The sequence below is a fragment of the Pleurodeles waltl genome, chromosome 4_2 (genome assembly GCF_031143425.1).
Source record: "Pleurodeles waltl isolate 20211129_DDA chromosome 4_2, aPleWal1.hap1.20221129, whole genome shotgun sequence".
In the NCBI taxonomy this organism is placed as follows: domain Eukaryota; kingdom Metazoa; phylum Chordata; class Amphibia; order Caudata; family Salamandridae; genus Pleurodeles; species Pleurodeles waltl.
This window is the reverse complement of record NC_090443.1, coordinates 553,178,507-553,200,603: the sequence shown is the minus strand read 5'-3', so window position 1 is coordinate 553,200,603 and position 22,097 is coordinate 553,178,507. Positions and strand designations below refer to the sequence as shown.

The following is a 22,097-nucleotide window of genomic DNA, read 5'->3' as shown; positions in this document are numbered from 1 at the left end:
TGTGTGCTGGCAGTGTGTGTCTTCAAGCAGCACACCATGGCACAATACAGAAAGGCTACAGCACTGAGCAGTGCACAGAGAATTAATGTGTGGGCTGAATGTATGTGTGTCTATAATGGCACAATGCATGAAGGTAGCTACTGGATAGTGCATGTGATATGGCCATACACCAAGTGCACGTGTGCTTGTAATAGTACATTACATGGAGGACACTTTGTTCAACTTTGGGAAGCCCAGCCCTTCCTGATGAAGACACATGGAGTAGAGGAATCCACCCCCAGACAGATTTTTGTATTGTTGAAATCCTGTAAGCTGGGTGGGAGACACTGAAGAAGGGAGAGAGAGGGAGAGTCCCCTTGTACACTGCAAAGGGTGCTCTTTGATTCAGTGTGAGAACACAAGCTAAGGGGCCTGGGAGTCCGGGATTATCCTTTTAATACACATATCACTTTGGCTGACATTTAGGTGTGAACTCTAGTCACTCCCATGGCCTGTGTTGCAGGTCTATCAGCTTCAGGATCTCTCATGCTAAGGGCCAAGGCCTGCTATTCTCCCTGCTGGGTGAGGGGATATCACCCAGGAAAACCAAGGCCATCTGCTCTAGAGCCTAGAGCACCAGTACCTACCTGCTAGCCAAGACCAGTGTGCCCTGTGTTAAAAAGGAGAGAATCGAGAGAGCAAGGTCCAGTGGGGAGTCCAGTCGAGTGAAGTCCTGATGTGAGGTGTGAGGAAAAGGCTGCAGTTGAGTCATTGCCAATGTGCGGATTCCATTTGGTCACCCCTGCATACCAGCAGAAGGCCGCTGTGAAGCTAGCCATGAGCAGAGTGCTGTTTGAGATAAGTGAAGCCGTGTGGCGGCTGTGGCAGTGACCCCATCTGCCAGGAGAGGCTGCTGTGAAAGTTATTGGTGGTTTTGCGGCATGAATTCTTTTCTGGATTCATATGCTTTGCATTTTTCTGTCATCTAGTGGTTGGGTCCAGAATTGTCTTTCTTCCTTGTTTGTCTTTTTTTTGGGCTTCATCGACCACCATTTGGTGGTATGCCCATCCTCTGTATGATGTCTGATGGCGCCCCAGATGTTCCTGTATGTAGAGGCAATCTTCAGATTCTTTTTTCTGCCACAGGGTCTGGAAGCAACAGAGGAACTCAGAAAAGTTTTTTGATTTTTTTCGAGTTTTTATCAAGACAATCTTCAAAGTCGCTGAAAACCGCAGTGAGAATGACGAGAGAGAAGGAGGTCCTTCTCAACAGATTTTTTCCCAGCGAGGGATTTCACTGGAGCGAGCCACATGGTCAGCGAATGAGGGCAGGGAAGGGAAATTAAAAATACCCTCTTTAAATTCTCTCCCAACTGCCATCACAAGTTCGCGCAAAGAGACCCCCTTCAGTTCTGTAACCTCTGCCTCCCAAAAGATAATCCGGACGAGGACTGTGAGGCCTGCGCTGCATTTGTGCTGAAGACCTTGAGTGCACGATGTAGACAAAGACTGCAAAAACACACCATGTCCACCCAAAGACCATAGGTATCGCGTAGGCCTGTCCAGTGACAACAATGACTACATTGAGGATACCGAAACTTTACCCTTCCTCGCTGTAAACACCGTTCCCTGCAGTGTTACCTGTGTTCCTGAAGTCATACCTGTCTGTTACTTAAAGTCCCAGTAGTGATGTCAGTCGTTTCCAGTGGTGCAGTTCGTCCCTGAAGTCTTGCCACTGCCCCAATGTCCTTTATTCTGCTGTGATGTCACTTTCCCCAGTGTCACTCTTAGCAGTGATTTCACTGTCCCTGCAGTGTTACCCTGATACAGTGCTCCTGTATTTCTCCTACCCTACATCCCTGTGAAGGAAGCTGGCCTCACCTGGTGCCTCGGTTGGGCATGGCTGAAGCGCGCACGTCTGCTTCGCCTCGGGCTTGGATTCTGGGTCACAGCCTTGCCCCAGTTGCTCACCTTGGTAGCACTTGACCTCACGCACCTGTTGCCCAGTGCCACATGTGGCACTGCACTGTGGAGCAAAAAAAGGGAGAGAGAGAAGCAATCAGAAATGGTAAAGAATAACAGGCAATGAGGAATGAGTGATAAAGATGGGAGATGAACATCAGGCAACGGGAAGTTGTGAAAAAGGCATAGCAAACATTACATTTATGAGGTTACAACATGCTATTACTTCATGATTGTGTTTTGTTTTAGAAGTGATGATGGATAGTGTGCGACCTCACAGTGTAATGAGGTCTGAGGACCGATGGTCTATATCAGGGTTCTGCAAAGTTGGTCCTGGAGAGCCGGGTCCATGCCAGGTTTTTAGCATATCCACATTTAGAAAAAATATGTCTCAGAAATCTACATGTTTCTAAATGTGGATATGCTAAAAATCTGGCATGGACCCGGCTCTCCAGGACCGACTTTGCAGAACTCTGGTCTATATAATATGTAACCACTAAAGAGCACTGTTAAATCTGTGGCTTGATGGTGCTGTATAATTTGTAACCTCTCTACAAAGCAGTATGAGATCTGAGGATTGAAGGCTAAGCAGGACCACTGGAGGTATGCACCAGTGGATGACCAAATTATATGGCAAGGATGCCTACATTATGTGGCAAGAAAATGCAAATTATGGGATACAGTCAGTGGCAGTATCATTTTGCTATTTTAACATATACTGATGCTAAAAGAATCCCAGTAGCGAGCAAATACAAAGGTTTCTCAAAAAATAAAATTATACACATTCATCGTATCCTATAAAAAAGGGTATTCACCAAAAAATAATGTTTTGCCTTGCATGAAATCACAGGAATGACAAGTTATTAACAATATTCCTTTTAACTCCGTAGCTACTTCACTCAGCGGGAAAGAAGCCTACATTCCCTGAAATAACAGTTTTGCCACTTTTATTCAGCGTATTATACTACATTTTAGAACTGTTCTTCAGTAGCAGGTTCACTTTGTGCCCAGACTGTGGGCGTCTGGAAGTACCCCTTTCCAGCAAGAAACAGTCCTGCAGCGTACTAATGTAAATTACACATGTATAACGTAAGACTTTCACTAACAGGCAATTTAAGTTGCAAGACATTAGTCCTAAGAAGAGAAGTAAAATGTTTTTATTACTCTGGGTGAATTTGCACAAATAACGAAACCACTCATTTTCCATTACAAAGTCAAATTCATTTTTTCTACCCTGTTTGAATTACATTAATATGTAAGTACTGTTTCTAAACTGCAGTCAAACGCCCCTCCCCAGTCCAACAATTCTGGACATTACCACCGTCTGGGCAAAAGTTTAACTCTATTAGAACCAGTTTATCTCCTAAATACAACACCCAACTACTGAAAGCTGACTTTCATAAAGTGTCTACCACCATTTTGCACCATCTGTGCTGTGTTTAAAAAAAATAATTTGCTATCTGCTCTAGAGACATTTTTTGTTCAAATCTGCAAGTTATGCAGTGGTCAGGGGCATATTTGGCAAAAGTGACAAATCCGGGCACATGGTGCAACATACCTTCAAACAGGCATCATAGCCCTCATTACGAGTGGCCCAGTCAAACTGCAACATTTATCAATCACACCTCTTGTCAACTTTTGACGGGTCAAACCTGCCGGAATTTAAATAGGAGAAATGCCCGGGAAATTACAGTTACATGAGGATTTTGGTGCAAAAAGCACCGAAATCCAAATTATGCCCCATTTTAAGGGCAAAACTTGTAACCAGGTGCTAATTATTGCACCAAACAGCAGGACACTCGTAATGAGAGCCTTACGATGCCCCAAAAGATGCCTCTCTTTGGCATCTCATCCTTCCCTTCTAGTTAACTCAATCAGAAATCTGGGAGTCATCTTCTACTACGATTTTTCCTTTGTCCATCAGGTTAATTATGTTTCCAGAACTGTGTTTTCCATCTCCAAGCGATTCTCCACTACTTCAGTCCGAAGATTATATGTTAAGGCCTTATGTATGGCCTACTCCATTTCCAGGGGTCACCCACCAAATCACTAGGCCACAAAGAGATCAGAACTTTGCTTCTCGTCTCATCCTTAAAAGGCTCGGATCACATCACTCCTTCTGATCGCTTCATTGGCTGTCCGTAAAATAAAGGACTGCCTTTAAAACTCTGTGCCTACTACACAAATGATTTCATGCCGTAGCCAAGCGCTACCTCTCACATCTATTCCCTCCATATCACCAGACCAGACCCCTGAACTTGGCCTCTTTCAACTGTCCCACATTGCTTCTGTCCAAGCTGAAATAGTTTCTCTTCAATTCCATCTCTGGAACAACTGCTACATCTCATCCAGGGATCGCCAACCTTTTCTGTAATGAGAGCTACTTATGGTTAATAAAAATCATCCCAAGCTACTAATATTATTAATACAGTAATAGGGACCAGATCAGACAGGATTGTATGAATGGCCACCATAGGCAAGATTACTAGCAATGAACACCTCTGTGCACCAGACAGGATTGACAGCAGTAATGTAGAATAGGATGTTGTCTATTTAGAATGCCTTTGCATGAGTAATATATTGCTGGTATAGCTCAAAATGCTCCTGACTCCAAGGGAATAATACCAGCAATAAGTACCCTAGTGCTACATTATTTATCACTCAAATATCAATTGTAAGTATATTTTGGGTATTTAAACATTTTTCTCTAAATATTAGCTTAGGAGTTCTGAAAATACATACATTTTCGTCTCAACTACACACTTTTAAATGTTAGTACAGATATATGAATTTAGCCAAGCAAAGCTTCAGAATGAGTGGGCTGGGCTGGGCTGCACACAGGAGAGCTACGTACAAGTAGCTGGATAGCTACCAGTAGCTCACGAAGTACTCGTTGGAGAAGCCTGATCTAATCCTTTCGGAAGCACCCGAAGACATGATTTTACCATCGAGTATTTACTCTCCAGTGACAATGAGCAGCCCTGCCCTGCCTTCTAGCCTTCCACCTTTCCTCGATATTCCTGTTGCGTCTCGTCAACTGAGAGTATTTAAAAAACATGACATAAATAAATAAGCTTTTATAAGGTGTTTCTTTTGCACCAATACCATATAACCATGAATAGGTGAGGCCTAGTACCTGCGACCAGGAAGTGGTAAACCAGGTGGAGCAAGGCCTCCGGAAACAGGCAGTCAGCACCTCCGGTTTGCTCGTAAGGTCACAACGTGCTTCGGGGTACTCTTTATAAGCCCCGTGCTCCAGGCCTGCACACACAACACGGCGAGTTTTCTCTCCACGTCCACAGCTGGCATTGCACTGCAAAGAGACAGCATGGTTAGCAGCAAAGAGGCACATCATGGAATTTAAGGGCATATTTATAAGCCCCTAGCACCACCTTGCGCCACATTAGTGTAATTTTTTATGATGCTAATAAGGCCCAATGAGGCCAAAATCCTTGCGCCACATTTACAAAGTGGGGCAATGCATGCATTGTGCACCTTTATAACCCTTAGCGCTACATTATACCTGCGCCAGGCATAATGTATGCAAAGGGGGCGTTCATCAGTACATCAATAGTGTCATGAAAAATGACACTATTGCCCCCTACCCTACGCCATGGTGTGCCGTTTTTTAAATATGTCGCACACATCGTGGCGGTAGTGGGGCACTAAGGGGCGCACGGAAAGTGGCGCTGCACTCGGTGCAGTGCCATTTTTCATATATCTGCCCCTTAGTTTGTTCTGCGATTTTAGAATGGTGTTAGTGACAGATGTGCATATCATCATATTTAACAGTAGGCACTATATTTGCCTTGGAACGATGAAAAGCGGAATTGGCCTTGACAGTATTCAAACTCGTGACATGCATATCCCACCAGATGTCAGCAATCAGCATGTAACTCGCAAAGCCTTTTTTGATAATCACTTGTTTTGTTTATTAGCAGGCAAACACAAGGTATGGTGTATCTACGTCACCTACAAATGCAGCATATTGTAAAGTATTCGTGAACCTGAAGGCAAACAAAATATAAGATGTCTATTAAGTGAATGTTAAAGGGGACCGGGCAGACCCGTGGCGCGCCATGTTGCCGCCAGAAGAAAAGACAGACCACCAGGGAGTGAGATTATTTTGAAGACAGCGGATCAGTCCTTGTGGCAGAGTTGGTCTGAGGTGGTGGGCGCACGGTAGGATGGGAGGGACGGGAAAGAGGTAGGTAGCATTAGGAGCGAAGGCAGGAAGATTAGGTCAAAAGAGCAGCACATTTGGCGATAGGAACAGGACTAGTTTACAGGTTTAGAGAGCTATAATTGGGTCTGCTGCCCTCTTGTGTCCATGGAGGGGAAGAATCACAAAAGTCTATAGACTTGGTAGGAGCTCTCCTCACACACCGCTAAAAGGGACCACCACTGTGTATTTGGATGAATTGGTTCAAATGTATTCATTTAGAATTTCTCTATTTTTTTACACGAGCAGGTCTAGATTTTGCGTAGAAATGAAATACAAAGGACAAAGTCAGTACATTACACGATAGGCTGTGGAACAAAAAACAGATTAGTCAACCGAGGCAATGTGTGAAGATGTTGGGGAGTGCTGAGTGGTCAACCGAACAGGAGCTTTAGGTCCACTTTTTCTGTGATCTCTCGAGGTGGCTCTTCACTTTGGTTTCAAACTCGCTGTGTGGGACAGATTGGAACTTGGAGACCGTACGAGATGGTTTTGGTGCCACGTGGAGGAGTGCAAGTCCCTGGTGAATGTGTGGCGGGTTAGAATAGCGACAAGATAGTGCAGGGTAACACTATGATCCATTTTCAACTCTACTGTTAAACAGTTTAGAAGGCCCTGGTTTTTAGCTGAGAGCCACTCAGATTTGTTGCCAAAGTGAAAGGAGTTCATATAGACAATGCTCCTTTTCCACAGGGGCGGCTCCCCCGCTATGGCGGAGGGGCATCACCCCCCACCCCCGCCAGCAACAGGAGATGCAAACCTGTGAAAATAAAATGATAATAAAAGATGTTTATTATCGTTTTATTGTTAAAGGGGCAGGACCACGGGGGTGACAAGCAGCAAGGGGAGTGTACAGAGTACTCCCCTCAGTGCGCATGTATGTTTAGCCAGCCGTCTCGGGCAGGCCAAACACATATGCGCACAAGGGCTCTCCCCTGTGTTGGGGAGAGCAAGCCCAAGCTCCCAGTCTGCATTGGAGAGCCCAGCCAGGGTGCTCCAGCCAATTATAATTCGGCTCGGAGCAGCATCATGATTGGCCGCAGGGCAGGCTGGGAGCCTGCAGTGCAGCAGAGAGAGGCGGAGAGAAGCAGTAAGCTTCAGGTAAGTCTTTTTAAAATATATTTATTTATTTTTGTGTTATTCCCCCCTGCCAATTTGCCCAGTCGCCAGCCGCGACTGCTTTTCCAGTGAGGAAAAGGAATATTAAGGGATGCCGCAGACTGTTGCAATTATTCAAAATAATAAGTACAAGAAAATACCAGTACTAGAAAATTAATTAGTGCCCTAGTATTTTGGAATGAGCGACATGGGCATATGTTATTTTTTGCACACTTATCACTACGTATTGTGCTGCCATAGCAGTGGTAGAAAAAAAACTCTTCATTATTCATCAAAGAGTTGAACTGTACACCAAGGTTTGTAGCAGAGGAGGCAGAGATCAGGCTGTGAGACGCGAAGTGGAGTGTGGTAGGCGAGGCGATGGGATCAATGGTGTGGGAAAGTAGAGGTCCTCCATTTTGAAAGAGGGAAGGGCGAGCTGTCCAGTGTAAAACTGCAGTCTGGGAGGTAGAGAGAAAAGGTAGGAGAAGCAAAGAATATCTACATGCCATTTGCGTAGAGATGGTAAGAGTAACTAAACAAGACCATGATGTTCTCAAGTGGGGTGATCTACAGAGAGCATAGGACAGGACCTAGAAGTAATCCTTGTGGCGCTATCAGTCAGAGAGGACGAAGACCCGCCAGGAGTTCTGTTGTTGATGGTAATTGCTTGGTGGCATAGCAGTAATATGGAGTAATCTATTGTGTCAAAAGCTGCAGAGCGGTCAAGAAGACTGAGGACATAAGATCAGTGACTGTGCAGAGCAAAGGAAATAAGGCTGGTGATGGAGGAGAGCACCGTTTTCATTGGATGCAAAGGTTGAACCCAATACTGGAAAGATGTGAAAAGATTGTTGGAAAAGAGGATGCACCACACCTGATTTCAAGATTTGTGGGTGGACGTCAGTTAACTAGAAGTGACTGAAAGCATTTAGGCATAAAAGTGTCTAACTTAATTTGTAGTAAAGAGAGAAGGGTTTCAATAGTTTGCGTCTTAAAGGTCAGCTGGTGCCCAAGATGGATCACTTGGGGTGAGAATGAGGAGAGAAGTGCAAGACAAAAGTGGAGTGAGGGTGGTTGGGCTGGTGATGATGTAGAGTGGGGAGGTGGGGCATCAAGCCAAATAGAGTGGGTGTCTCAGACAGTGGAATTTGAAGGAAAAGTATGATTCCAAGTCTATGGTTGAGAGTGGAAAAGGTGGAGTAAGTCACTGCCAGACCCTGTTTGTGGGGCCACTGGGTAGACAGAGACTAATGAGCCTCAAGCGTGGTAGTTGAGTTTGTTTGTTAGTGGTATCCTGTGTTCTGTCCGACTGATGGCTCTGGAAACTGGGCTAAGTACAACTCTTTCAACACTTGACTTTCAGGATAGCGAGGCCAAGCAATAACAGGCTTCTCAGTGATGTAGTGTGGGGGAAAAGGGCTCATAAATCAACAGGTAATCAACAGACACAGTAAGGTAATGTCCAGTCCAATGCTTATCTTTATGAAAAAAAATCTCACAGCAAAACTTAAAACTTTACAATTCAGCTGATACAACATACATGTTTGAAGAATGTTGCCTTCTATCAGTGAAAAGAACAGATGTTGGGCGGAATGCGGAACAAATCAAACATTTACCCCAGTCACAGATCTAGGTTTAACCCATCATTTTCTTCTGCTCACCATGCCACCCCAGTTTGGAACCAGCCTTAAGCAAATCAGTCTTGACCATGCTCCCCATTGGAACAGTTCAGCCCGAACTGCCTAGTCAAGTCCTCCCTGGACTGGTAACAAGTATCCTGGGACTGGTTTCATGGTATCACCCCTCATAAGCCTGGCTAGCTCGAATCCATCGGTACTGTAAGCACGGGACTTAGGGTGACAAAAGCAAAAATAGAAGGAATTCGGAGCAAATCAAACATTCACCCCAGTCACAGATCTGAGTTTAATTCATCATTTTTTCTGCTCACCATGCCATCCCAGTTTGGACCCAGCCATAAGCAAATCAGTCTTGACCCTGCTCCCCATGGGGACAGTCCATCCCAAACTGCCAAGTCAGGTCCTCCCTGGACTGTAAACAAGCATCCTGTCACCGGTTTCAGGGTATCACCCCTCATCCACCAGACTAGCTTGAATTCAGTGGCATAGTGAGCACGGGACCCACGTCTGGGCATACCCTTCCCGCTTAGGGTGACAAAAACAAAAGGACTGTTAAAGCTGCAGTTACAGGATAGCTATGCTGCCTCCCCTCCATCCGACCCACTGTGTAAACAGATGTCGGCCCCTCCATGTCACTTCTACACAACACATGATAACAGTGGGCTAGGATACATTTGTGATGGGCCACAAAATACATTCAGAAGAGTCATGTATCACTTTAGAATACTAACACTAGCAAAACAAAGCACCTTTGGCAGTCTCCTGAACAGTGTATAACGGAATCCAATGCATTCCATTATAATATGCTAGACAGAATTAACTTCAATGATTATCCCTCAGAAAACAATGTACTATCTCTTGTACACATTCAAAGATATGCTGTCTGGCTCCTGCAAGTGGCAACAGTTTAAGGACTAACAATCTGCCATGGGAAGATTCCTTTGCTTCTAACAATTTGCTATTACAACAGACAGAAACATCAAAATGAAATGCAATAGAGGATTCCCGTAATCCCCTGGAAACAATTCATTTGAAACACGCTTTTTACAAAGTCCTGCTGACAGGTGTTTTCAACATGAAGGACCTGGGACCCACTGGGGCGGGCAGCCAACCAAAACAACAAGGAACAGGAAAAAATGAACAACTTCCTGAGCACTTACAAGTTAGTCTCAGCAGAACAAGTATTCAAGGCCACCGCACCCAAACTTCAGCTTCCCCAGACTTTTAGGGGAATTTCAACAATTGATTATATTTTTTTGTCTGGATCTCTAGCTAACCGTCTCATGAACTTTGAGATCCACAATAGGAGTGAAAGTGACCACAACCCCCTGACGATAACAGTGAATCTGGGAGCACCCGTTGCAGTAAAATATCAGACAGTGGGGTCTTCCGTGCACACAGAAGTAACAAAGCTAATCAGGATGCTGAAATGGAGGTCCGTAGATACGTCACCCATTACCAAATGCCTACTCAAGACGACTACGGACCCCAAAAGTTCCCAGGCAGAAATGCATACTAAGTAAAGCAATCTCTTATAGGAGCTCATGGATATACTAAAAGCAGCCGGGGCCCGCACTTACCCCTCAAAGACCACAGAACAAGGCCATCCTAAACTCAAAGAGCAAGCTAAGAAAGGCCTGGTGAGATCACAGGTCATACTGCACATTAATAATGCATCCCAGCAAAATACACAAGGGACAAAAAAAAGCAGTGTGAAAAGCGAAGAAAGCCAGGGAGGACAATCAATGGTTAAAGGTGCACAAAATGCTACAGGAAAGAGGCCTGGCTCGCTTCTGGAATTATGTTAATCAATTAAAAACGCCCTGCTCCACTAGAGAACATGGAGTTCCAGAAGGAGCTTGGCTAACTTACGTAGCTGCACAATACTCTAGTCACCCGACGGCCCCAGCGCACACAGACAAAGAGGAATCGGCCGACCAGATAACCCTGAACCATTCGGCTTTTATAAACCTGTCTCAGGTGTCCAAACTTATAAAGAAAATGAAAAATGACGGGACTTCAGGCCCAAATGGCTTGCGAGTCAGTATCTTTAAATGTGTTTTGGAGGACTGGACCAAGCTGCTAACTCCTCTTTTCAACCAAGCTTTTTTTTTTACTGCCCAAATTCCAGAAGCATGGAGGGGTTCGATACTGAACCCAATCTTCAAAAAAGGCGACCCAGCAAACCATCTATTTATTGACTAATAGCCCTGTTGGACTCAGAGCCAAATGCCTATCCACGGCTACTACTTAAGCACCTAGAAGCCTGGGTTCTGGACAATGACATACTCCTATTCTTTCAGACAGACTTCTGGGCGACAGCACCAACCATCAATCACATCATGTCTCTCGCAGTACTGAGCCAGTAAGCAGCCCAAAGAAAACACATTCCCCTCTTTTGCTGTTTCATTGATTAAAGTGCTGCATTTGACAAAGATGACCGTCCCACACTATGGAGGAAATTAAGCATGTGGTGCATTGCCTCAACTCTCTTACGGCGATAACTTCTCTCTGTTCAGAAACATGGGTTCGTATCAAAACTGGGCCTCAGACCTTCACTCCCAAATTTTCCACAGAGGGTAGTCTGAAACAGGATGCGTCCTAGCACCACAACTTTTTAATCTATATATGACAGATTTGGGAAGAGCCCTAGCAAACGGTAGCCTGGTGCCCCCATGACTAGGCCATATGACTCTACATATTCTCCAATTTGCTGATGATATTGTCATTATGAATCCTACGAAAATGGATATGCAGCGAGCTTTGAGCAGCCTCCAAACTTATAATGAAATTCATTTTTCAAGGTAAATGGAGACAAGACTAAAATCCTAATATTCAGGCGCTATAAGAAAAAGAAACTTCTGACATGGTGTATGGGGAACAAAACAATTAAAACGGTACAGAAATACAACTTTTTGGTGATCTGGTTTACTGAGGCATCCAAACCATTAGCCCACATATGCTGGCTAGAAAAAGAAAGCAGCAGCCATTACGTATGGTCTTGTTTGCCTCAACAATTTTTTTTAAAGTGCCACTGCCTCAAATTTATAAAGGCCTGTCTCCTTCTGTGGCTCCACTACGGGACCAGGCGTACCCAGGGGACTGTGCAAATACTTTGGAGCATCTGCAGATTATAGGATACAAGAAGGTATTTCAATTACCCAGAAACCTAAAACGAACAAGAATAAGTTTGGAATTTGGACTGTCAAGCAAAAGGCTAGCCTGTGAGTCGGAAATTTTGAAATACTACAGCCGTCTACTGAAAGCACCTGCGAATTCACTGAAAGCTTGTTTGAAAGATACATTTGAGAGGCTTGGGAACCCTTGGCAGCAGCAGATGCAGAAGGCAATTCAATGTCTTCAAACAGAAACACCAGCCTTACCTCTCGATACCATTACTTTCCTAACATGGAAAAAGGTAATCAACAAACAGGCCCTCTTGGTGCCATTTCAGCCAGACACTCCTTCCCTGCGCACTTCAGATATCTTGCTCTCACTGAATTCGTCTGACTTGGCAGGAAGACCTCAGCCATACCTCCTAGAGGCCATCAACTGCCGCATTATGTATTTGCGACTGTTAAACCTACCCGTGTCAGATTTCAACCCGGCTTGGCTCTCACTGGGGAAGAAGGAAGCCTGCAAGTGGGTGACTTTAGGAACGAATCTTGGTTCCATCTTCTGTGCTGCTGCACCTCGCTTGATGCTACCAGGAAATCTCTGCTGAAGCCGATTTTCTTGAGGAAGGGGGCCCACACTTGCCTCTTCGGTATGCTTTTCTCAAACTGATGGAAGATCTTAGGCAAGGTGCGGCAAATACGCTAACGTACTTAGAGCACTCCTCCGCCACGATCCAAAGTTCCTAATCCAACCAAGTATACCCAAAAGCTTATTTACTGACTTTTGCAACTGCACTTAGCACTTTTTTGTAAAGTTTAGCGAAGGATAACTAAACGGGTGGTATAACTGTCCAATGCTCATTTAGGCCATGGGATGCACTTTGCTCCCTCGAAGCGCTACGCACCCCTAAAAACCTTGGCAAATAGGGAATCTTTGGGGTGTCCATAGACATTCATCCATCTACTGCTGCAGTGGACGGTCCAGCATTGTAGTTCTGCCCAGTGTGCATTTTACGGAATCATAGGCACCTTATCTGTTGTGACTGAACTTCTAGTAGTTAATCCAGCGGGTGGACACATTTTCCAGCAATTCTGCTAGTGCTGAGGAATGGTCAAACACTGTATAGTTACCCATCATGCACTTTAAGGATGTACATCCATTTATTTTAACTGCCTGACTGATTTTATTATCAGATTTTACTGAAACTTACTGTCTGACTCAGGACATTTCATGCATGCTTCTCCCTCATGTGCATTACATGCCTCTAAATCACTTGTATTACCTGTTCCCATTCTTGTTCTACCCAGTGTGCAGGGCAGTTTTTGCCACCACATGGGTGAACTGCCAGTGGTTTGGTGTCTCGATCACAGTGTGAGTTCGCAATCACCTCTCCTTCCATGTTTTTGCAGTCGATATGACGAATCATCTGGCCCTCTCCACACGGACCTGAGCACTGGGAAGACAAAAAACAGTATTTTAGTCTTTGCTCACACCAAACGTAATACCTTTCGATCACAAAATAGCACAGTACAATGTAAAAAAAAGCGGAAGTCAAGTTATAGATTTACACCCAACTTTTCTGGCAATCCCCAGCCAATTACTCAAATAGATTCTGTAAAAGATTATCTTACTGTTGCTTATGAATAAGAACATCAAAAGAGAATCAGGCTGCTGATTTATGGGGAGGCTACCAACTGGATATTGGAAAGGCCAACAGAAACCAAAAAAGGGATAGGTGAACTAGTCTTAGAGTCAAAGAGAAAAGAACTGACACCGAGAGGGAGACAGAGACAGGGGGAGACAGAGAGAGAGAGCGAGAGAGAGAGGTTAAAAGAGAGGAGATACTGAAAAAAAGTGCAATGGAGAGAAACAGGTAGGCAACTACGGGTGGCAGAATGCAAAGGAGTAAGAGAGTTAAAGAAGATGGACTGACCAGAAAACATAGAGAAAAACTATTAGTGATTCACAAGGGGGGGAGAGAGAGAGAGAGAGAGAGAGAGAGAGAGAGAGACGGGAAGGGAGATTAAAAAGAATGGGCTCAAAAGAGAGAAAGAGGAAAAGAGATGGACTGACAAGGATAGTGAGGTGGACGTACAAGAAGACAGTGTGAGCAAGAAAGATGGAGAGATGAAAAAAGTGGAGGTCCAAAAGAAAATGGAGAGCATGTACGGCTGCCCGGGAAAGCAGCAGAGGAAGGACAGACGAGTGCTAAAGAGCCAAAGAATGGGGAGAAACCACCAAAAGGCTGTAGCAAAAGGGTACAGTGTGTTGGACATGTGCAAATGTTGTAAACTGAGTATGCCACTTTGGTGCTAATATCAATAGGGATGGCTTAATGTCATCCATGTTTTTCAAGGTTTAATAATTTATCACTTAGACATCAAATAACAATTTAATACTTAACATGTAACAGAATCCAGCTTCAATATCATCTCGTAGATCAGTCAGTGCCCAACATTAAACCTGATAGATTGACATTACAACTTTTTCAGTGGGAGTGTGGAAGCCTTAGATTAGTGTTTGTACATTTCCCTTCTCTGTTAAAAGCAATCAGTCAATACATACCATCCCCTTTCTTCTACCTCCAAAATGTCTCATCCCATCTAAACCTTCTCTTACATTTCCCAGGCCGTACCCCCACCTTCCGATGAGTTATCCATTACATTTTGATCTGTCAGAGGGGTCATCAGCCTGATGACCATTTCCTCCCATAAATTCAGGTCTCATTCTGCATTCTCATCCACTCTCATTTCATGCAGTCTATGTTCCTCATCCACAGCCCACTCATCTAAGTCTGCACTTTACGACTGGGGTCTGGGGGGAATTGGAGAAAGCTAGTGTATGGTTATGCATCTCTTAGCTAGCAGTAGTCCCAAGGCAGCAAAACAATTCTAAATTTTGCAACCTTTATTGGCCTTGGTATTTCCCGCAAGAGGCACTGTTTAATGATCACCTCCAACTGCAACGCAGTCACGCCCCTAATTTGCTATACCACGTCAGTCCAATAATTTTTCCACCTATTACATGTCCTAGTCAGATGAAGAAAAGTTCCTCGCTTTGTGCCACACCCCGGGCTCGCCTTGGATCTGGCAGGGAAAATTCTACACATTCTCTAAGGTGTGAAGTGCAATGCAGATAATAAAAATGGGCCATTTTGAATCTGTCATTCTTGGTCACAGGGCACAGGTCCTGGTCCACTTGCCATCTGTGAGTGGTTCCGGAAGATTTGTATCCCACAGGCTTTGTGCCTTAAGCGACTGACACTTTTTGTCTTTCTTTAATACTACATATAGCTGTGGGATCATACCTTTGCTGCATCCTGTGTCTAGAATTAGTTCCAGTGTATGTGACTCTGCTGGTTCATCAGAGAGGTCAGGTGAGATATGTCACACAATTCTGGACACGTTTCCTTACTGAAGAAACTGCCCGGGCCCCAGCTGCAATACCTGTTGTGCCTCCTACCAAGTAACAAATGTACCATCTAGGGACAGATCTCCTCATGACCGACATCCCCCCTCACACATTCTGTCTTATCAGTGGTCTCTATGAGTTAAGCTCAATTGAACTATTGTGGTAATTATCCATAGTGACGAAGGCTAGAACAGCTCTTCACATGGATGGTGTGGATCCTGAATACTGAGTAGCCAATATCAATATACCTGAAAATCATGGCCAAAATACTGACAGCTAAGTATGTATAGATTTTCTATACCTAACTACATATAGGTACCTTCACAATGTATATATCGCCAAGGTACATAGATATGGAGTTAAAACAGTAAATCTATACTTCCCCATTTGCACCTCCGTTTCAATATTTTTGTCCTCGATATTTTGGCTACTATATTGAGGTGTAATATTATTCCCTACTCAACATTTCAGACTACAACAAACATGGGCTACTCCAATTAAGTTATTATGTTTGACTAAGCCATGTCAGCAGTTAATAGAAATGGGAAAACAATTGCCTTAAAACGGCACAAAATAATCATCAGACCTTGCTTTCTCCTCTAATTGAGGTCCAACAATGGCGTAGAGGTAGGGGACGAATAAAGGAGATACTGTGCAAAATGCTGGCTGTGGAACAACTTAAGCGTTGTTTGAAGCAGCTCCATCAGGTTATACCGAAATGCCGAAGAGCAGACCAAGTGGGCATCGGTCAGTTTGTAAACCATGTTATCAAGAGGAAAGAAACAGGGTACTTACTTTTAACAATAATTTTGGACTTTCACGTAGACCTGGGCAGAATTTTGATTACGCAGGAGTAATTGTAGTAATTTCGGTAATACAATGTTACTCTTTGATGCAGAATTACCGAAAATTACACAATTACTTCTCCTTGAGTAATGAAGAGTAATTTTGGGGGAAAATCATATCGCGAGAGCACATTTACAGAGTGCAAGCAGCCATTCACTATTAGTGTTCTGCTGCGTTTATCACTGTTTCTTTGTACAAAATGCATCCTTGCATCCATTTTAGACACAAAGGTGCACTTTGAGCTAACAAAATAACACTAAATGCCGGTAGTAAACCAGGAGAAATCCTATGCTAAATGCACATTTAGCAAGCGCAAGTAGCTGCTTGTGGTCACTATTCAGGTTCTGTTGCATTTAGTGCTATTCATTAGTGCAAAATGCATCCTTGCGTCAATTTTGGACACAAGGGAGCATTTTCGCATTAGAAAATAGCCATAAATGTAGAGTCACTGTTTTAGAGTAATCCAGGTGTAATCTTGTTGAATTCTTAGCAAATTCTGCATAATTCCGTTACATTGAATTATGCGCGTTAGGCCCACTCCTAGTTTCAAGCCCTTCTAGAGTCACATGCTGTCTATTACTATGTCATACTACTTCTGAATCCATAAAAAAATAATTTTGGGAGTCAACCATATGAGGACTCATGATGACTCACAACGATTTTGAGCGTAAGTCTACAGTTACAGGTTATTAACCTTTTCCTTTTTTAATGTGAATCAATACTTTATGTAGAAGTTTTGGGTGATTGTGGAGAAAAGAGGAGTGCTGGTAATTGGAAATAACTGTTTTAAATTCCCTGTCCTCCCTTCTTAAGTGAACATTCAAACACATTAGTGTTTATTAAGTTGTCTACTGATGACCATTGTAGGAATGTTGCCCTCCTCAAAGATAGATCCATCATTTGCTGGATGTTAAACATATTAAATAACATAAACCTGTGCTCATTTCCTGATAATGCGAAACAAAGCAGACAGGCAATGTGTAAAGAATTTAAGCAGTGCATACACAGAAGAAAAGGTCACACAAAACAATAAAACTGCACAACCACTTCAATACTACAGAGAAAAATGATAGGAGTAAAATAAGACCAACACGACAAAAATCGATTAAGGGCACCTGGAGATATGAAGGTGTAACTTGAGGCCGGATATAACAAGTGGTCTAGGTGAAAGTATGGCAGTCAAAAAGTTCAACAATCTTTCTTGAGCGGGCAGTCCCTGAAACTGAAGCTGCCACTGTGGAACCGAAGGCCGGATACTTGAAACAGGCTGATTCTGATGGACCTGAAAAGACCCAGCACAGAATGGGACATAATAGGTTTTCCAGAGGTATTGGGAGCCTTGAGGGGATGAAGCTTAAATTTCATTTCTTACCGTGGAGCTATAGGTAAGATACTTTTCTCTGCAGCACTGAAGCCCCGGGGAGATTTATTTTTCAAAGCTTCCAAATTTTCTTCTGGTGCTCAAACTATCCCAGGAGTGTCTTAGAGAGTGCATGCGGTTTGGGTCTTGTTCCATATACTGTAGTCATCCCCAGAAAGGCGACAGTACTGGGAATTAGTGCAGAAATGTTTGATACAAGTCACTGGACACTGGATAGCCTTCTGCCCAAAAGAATTCGCATTAAATACATGGTGGGAAGATGGGATCCCCAAGCACACAAAGCTATGCTTAGTCATAGCTTTGATAGTTGTCAAACTAATGTCTCCAGAAGCTGAGGGGCACAGGAGACAGCAGAACTGGAAAATTGGAAAGGGGACATGGAGTGGTGCATGCTGGTAGAAAAGCAGATCTATGAAGGTAGAGGATGCCCTGAAAAATGGGAAAAATATGGGGAGCGTGGCAAGTTTTTAGAGGAATGCGTGTAACTGTATAGAATGTTCTTAGTATGGGATTCGACCATTTAGGGAGGGAATGAGATGCAGGCGAAGCAACTGAGACAGGGGAAGTCCAAGCCTTTGTATACAAAGCAAAATGTATAATGTAGAGTATTAGAATCCTTTATTCCATACCACAGTATCATTGATGAGAGGTGCAAATATTCCACCCCAGCATAGCAATAGTGATTTACCCTGGAAAGTGGGTGTGGCTACCTAGAGGCAAAGTTGAGGCATTTTGCATTCTCCTTTCTTGAAAACAGATTTCTAATTTCTTGCAGATCATATGTGCATGTTCCTGACATAGCACCTGTAGGAAGTTGGCTCTGTATATACTATCTTAAAGTGAGAGATAGTGTGCACAGAGTCCAAGGGTTCCCCTTAGAGGTTAATAGTGGCAAAAGTAGATAATACCAATGCTCTATTTTGTGGTACTGTGGTTGAGCAGTAGGCTTATCAAAGGGTAGTGTTAAGCATTTGTTGTACACCCACAGGCAACAGATGAGGAACACACACTCAAAGACTTAACTCCACCCCAATAGATTTTTATATAGAAAAATATATTTTCTTAATTTATTTTTAGAACCACAAGATTCAAATTTGTGGTAAGTACATAAAATGTAAGGTACTTCACACAGGTAAGTATAGAACTTTGACTTAAAACAGTAGTACACACAGTTTTGGTTAAAATAGCAAATAGCTATTTTAAAAGTGGACACTGCAACAATCAACAGTTCCTGGGGGAGGTAAGTTTTGGTTAGATTCTAAGGTAAATAAAGCAATTACACAGTCAGTCTCCTAGGCATAGGCAGCCCACCGTTGGGGGTTCAAGGCAACCCCAAAGCCACAGCACCAGCAACACAGGGTCGGTCAGGTGCAGAGGTTAAAGGAGGGCCCAAAACACATAGGTGCCTATGGAGGACAGGGGTACTTCGGTTCCAGTCTAATAGCAGGTAAGTACCTGCGTCCTCTCGGTCCTGGGGGCTGCAGGTGCAGTGCTTGGTCCAGGCGTCGGGTTCCTTTGTTACCAGGCAATCGCGGTCAGGGGAAGCCTCTGGATCTTCTCTGCAGGCGTCGATGTGGGGGTGCAGGAGGGTCGACTCAGGGTGTCCACGTAGTTAGAGTCGCATGGAAGTCCTCTCTGCAGTGTTTGTTGTCCTGAACTCGAGCCAGGGGCGTCGGGTGCAGAGTGCGAAGACTCACGCTTCTGGCGGGAAGTGAGAGTCTCTTTAAAGTTGCTTCATTGTTGCAGTTTTGTTGCTGTTTCTGGACAGAGCCGCTGTCCTCTGGAGGTTCTTGGTCCTTTAGGTGCAGGTCAATCCTCTGAGTCCTCAGAGGTCGCTGGTCCCGCTGGATGCATCGCTGTGCAGGTTCTTTGAGTGTGGAGACAGGCCAGTAGGGCTGGGGCCAAGTCAGTTGTCGTCTTCGTCGTCTCTGCGGGGCTTTCAGGTCAGCAGTCCTTCTTCTGGTTGTAGGTTGCAAGAATCTGATTTCCTGGGTTCAGGGTCGCCCCTAAATACTGAATTTAGGGGTGTGTTTAGGTCTGGGGGGCAGTAGCCAATGGCTACTGCCCTGAAGGGTGGCTACACCCTCTTTGTGCCTCCTCCCTGAGGGGAGGAGGGCACATCCCTATTCCTATTGGGGGGATCCTCCAAAACCAAGATGGAGGATTTCTTAAGGCAGGGGTCACCTCAGCTCAGGACACCTTAGGGGCTGTCCTGACTGGTGGCTGCCTCCTCCTTGTTTTTCTCATTATCTCCTCCAGACTTGCTGCCAAAAGTGGGGGCTGTGTCTGGAGGGGCGGGCACCTCCACTAGGTGGGATGCCCTGAGGCGCTGTAACAACTGGCATGAGCCTTTGAGGCTCACCGCCAGGTGTTACAGTTCCTGCAGGGGGAGGTGAGAAGCACCTCCTCCCAGTGCAGGCTTTGTTCCTGGCCACAGAGTGATAAAAGGCACTCACCCCATGTGGCCAGGAGCTCGTCTGGTTGTGGCAGGCTGGCAGGAACTGGTCAGCCTAACACTAGGAAATGGACTGGTATACAGGGGGTATCTCTAAGATGCCCTCTGTGTGCATTTTTCAATAAATTCCACACTGGCATCAATGCGCATTTATTGTGCTGAAAAGTTTGATACCAAACTTCCCAGATTTCAGTGTAGCCATTATGGAACTGTGGAGTTCATAATTGACAGACTCCCAGACCATATACTCTTTATGGCTACCCTGCACTTACAACATCTAAGGTTTGGCTTAGACACTGTAGGGGCATAGTGCTCATGCAACTATGCCCTCACCTGTGGTATAGTGTACCCTGCCTTGGGGCTGTAAGGCCTGCTAGAGGGGTGATTTACCTATGCCACAGGCAGTGGGTTGAGGGCATGGCAACCTGAAGGGAGTGCCATGTCGACTTAGTCATTTTCTCCCCACCAGCACACACAAGCTGTGAGGCAGTGTGCATGTGCTGAGTGAGGGGTCCCCAGGGTGGCATAATACATGCTGCAGCCCTTAGAGACCTTCGCTGGCCACAGGGCCATTGGTACCAGAGGTACCAGTTACAAGGGACTTATCTGTATGCCAGGGCTGTGACAATTATGGGAACAAAGGTACAGTTTAGGGAAAGAACACTGGTGCTGGGGCCTGGATAGGAGGGTCCCAGGACACATTCAATCATAACTGGCATAAAAAAAGCAAAAGGTTAGGGGGTAACCATGCCAAGGGAGGCATTTCCCTACAGCACCCATTCATGTGATACAATTTACCTGCTTAGCCAGTCTGGTTCTGTGTTTTGTTCTCTTGATTACCACTATACCTATCTGTCTAATGTTGGCCGATGCCCAAATTTCCTGTGCTACTTTCAAGAGAGGGTAGGATGTCATTCCCCTCTATTTATTAAGGCACATTGCTGTGGTGTTGTCTGTGGTGTCTACAGAGTTGCTCAGACACCTGTGTGTGGAGGGCCTTGAAAGATAGAAATCCAGTCTTTAGTTGTAAGACCTTGATATATTTCTCTGCTTCCTGTTTGTCTACTGACCTCTGACTATGAGTTTGCCCATTTGTGCAAGCCACACTGTATGTGATGCATCTGTGGTGATTGTCACAGAGGAGACTGGATCTTCATCATGTTTTCTTGTGATCAGCATTGCAGTTCCTTTTGTGATTTGCTCATGATAACCAGTAGCTTGTCTCAATACCAAATGACTCTGACCACTGATTCAGGTCCCAGTGCTCTTTTGGCCTCTTGTGTTACCTTGCTAATGTTATTAGAAAAATGAATGATGCCATCATGCCCATCCTCACTGTCACAGACTAGGTCATGTAACAGAGGGGAACCAGCTTCTGTTATGCCAGAACTAATCTCTGAATGGGAAAGGCCATTGATTTTAGTATGTGGAGCTTGGCCCCAGACAAACGTTGAAGATCTTTTCGTAATGACTTTGAAATCTAGTGAGAACACGGTGTGAACAATCTGATTTGTACTGTTCTGGCACTGTTAGAGGTCTAGTCTCTTATTTCTATGCAGCATCCATAACGTACAATATTTAGACCCTAATTGTTGGATGTTATTTTCTGCTATTCTTGCAGAAAACTTCACGGTCTGCCCTAAATGAATTTTGTAATCAGGACCATCTCGGATTGCTTTATTCATTGGCCCACCCATAACCTCTAGCAGCCTGTCTCCTTTTGCTGTCTATAAAGACTTCTAGTTCAGGGCTGTCTGCTGCCACATTTCTGCTGACTGCTGACTTCCCATGGCTTTTCTTGCTTGAAAAGTTTGTTGGTTAGGAAGGTGTCCCTAAACTCTCCAGTTATAAGGAGCTCCCTTGCTGAAAGCCCCTTTGAATTGCAAGGCCCATGGCTCTAAGAGCGTCACTGCCCTTTTTCTTGAGATTCTTAGCCATGCGTGCCTCCAAAGGATAGCGTCAGTGCAGATATGTCATCTAATGGTA

General features: G+C 44.5%; 1 protein-coding gene across 6 annotated transcripts in view; it reads right to left on the bottom strand.

The window, feature by feature from the left end:
* The window catches only part of LOC138293086 (ADAMTS-like protein 2), a 282,169-nt gene that overhangs the window by 16,752 nt on the left and 243,320 nt on the right, over positions 1–22,097 (bottom strand). For all 6 annotated transcript variants that reach the window (XM_069232092.1, XM_069232088.1, XM_069232089.1 and 3 more), the window contains 3 exons: positions 13,301–13,471; positions 5,078–5,254; positions 1,861–2,005 (listed from right to left, as the gene is read on the bottom strand). In XM_069232092.1, the coding sequence (XP_069088193.1) occupies positions 1,861–2,005; positions 5,078–5,254; positions 13,301–13,471 (493 nt within the window). The remainder of the gene's footprint in view (positions 1–1,860; positions 2,006–5,077; positions 5,255–13,300; positions 13,472–22,097) is intronic.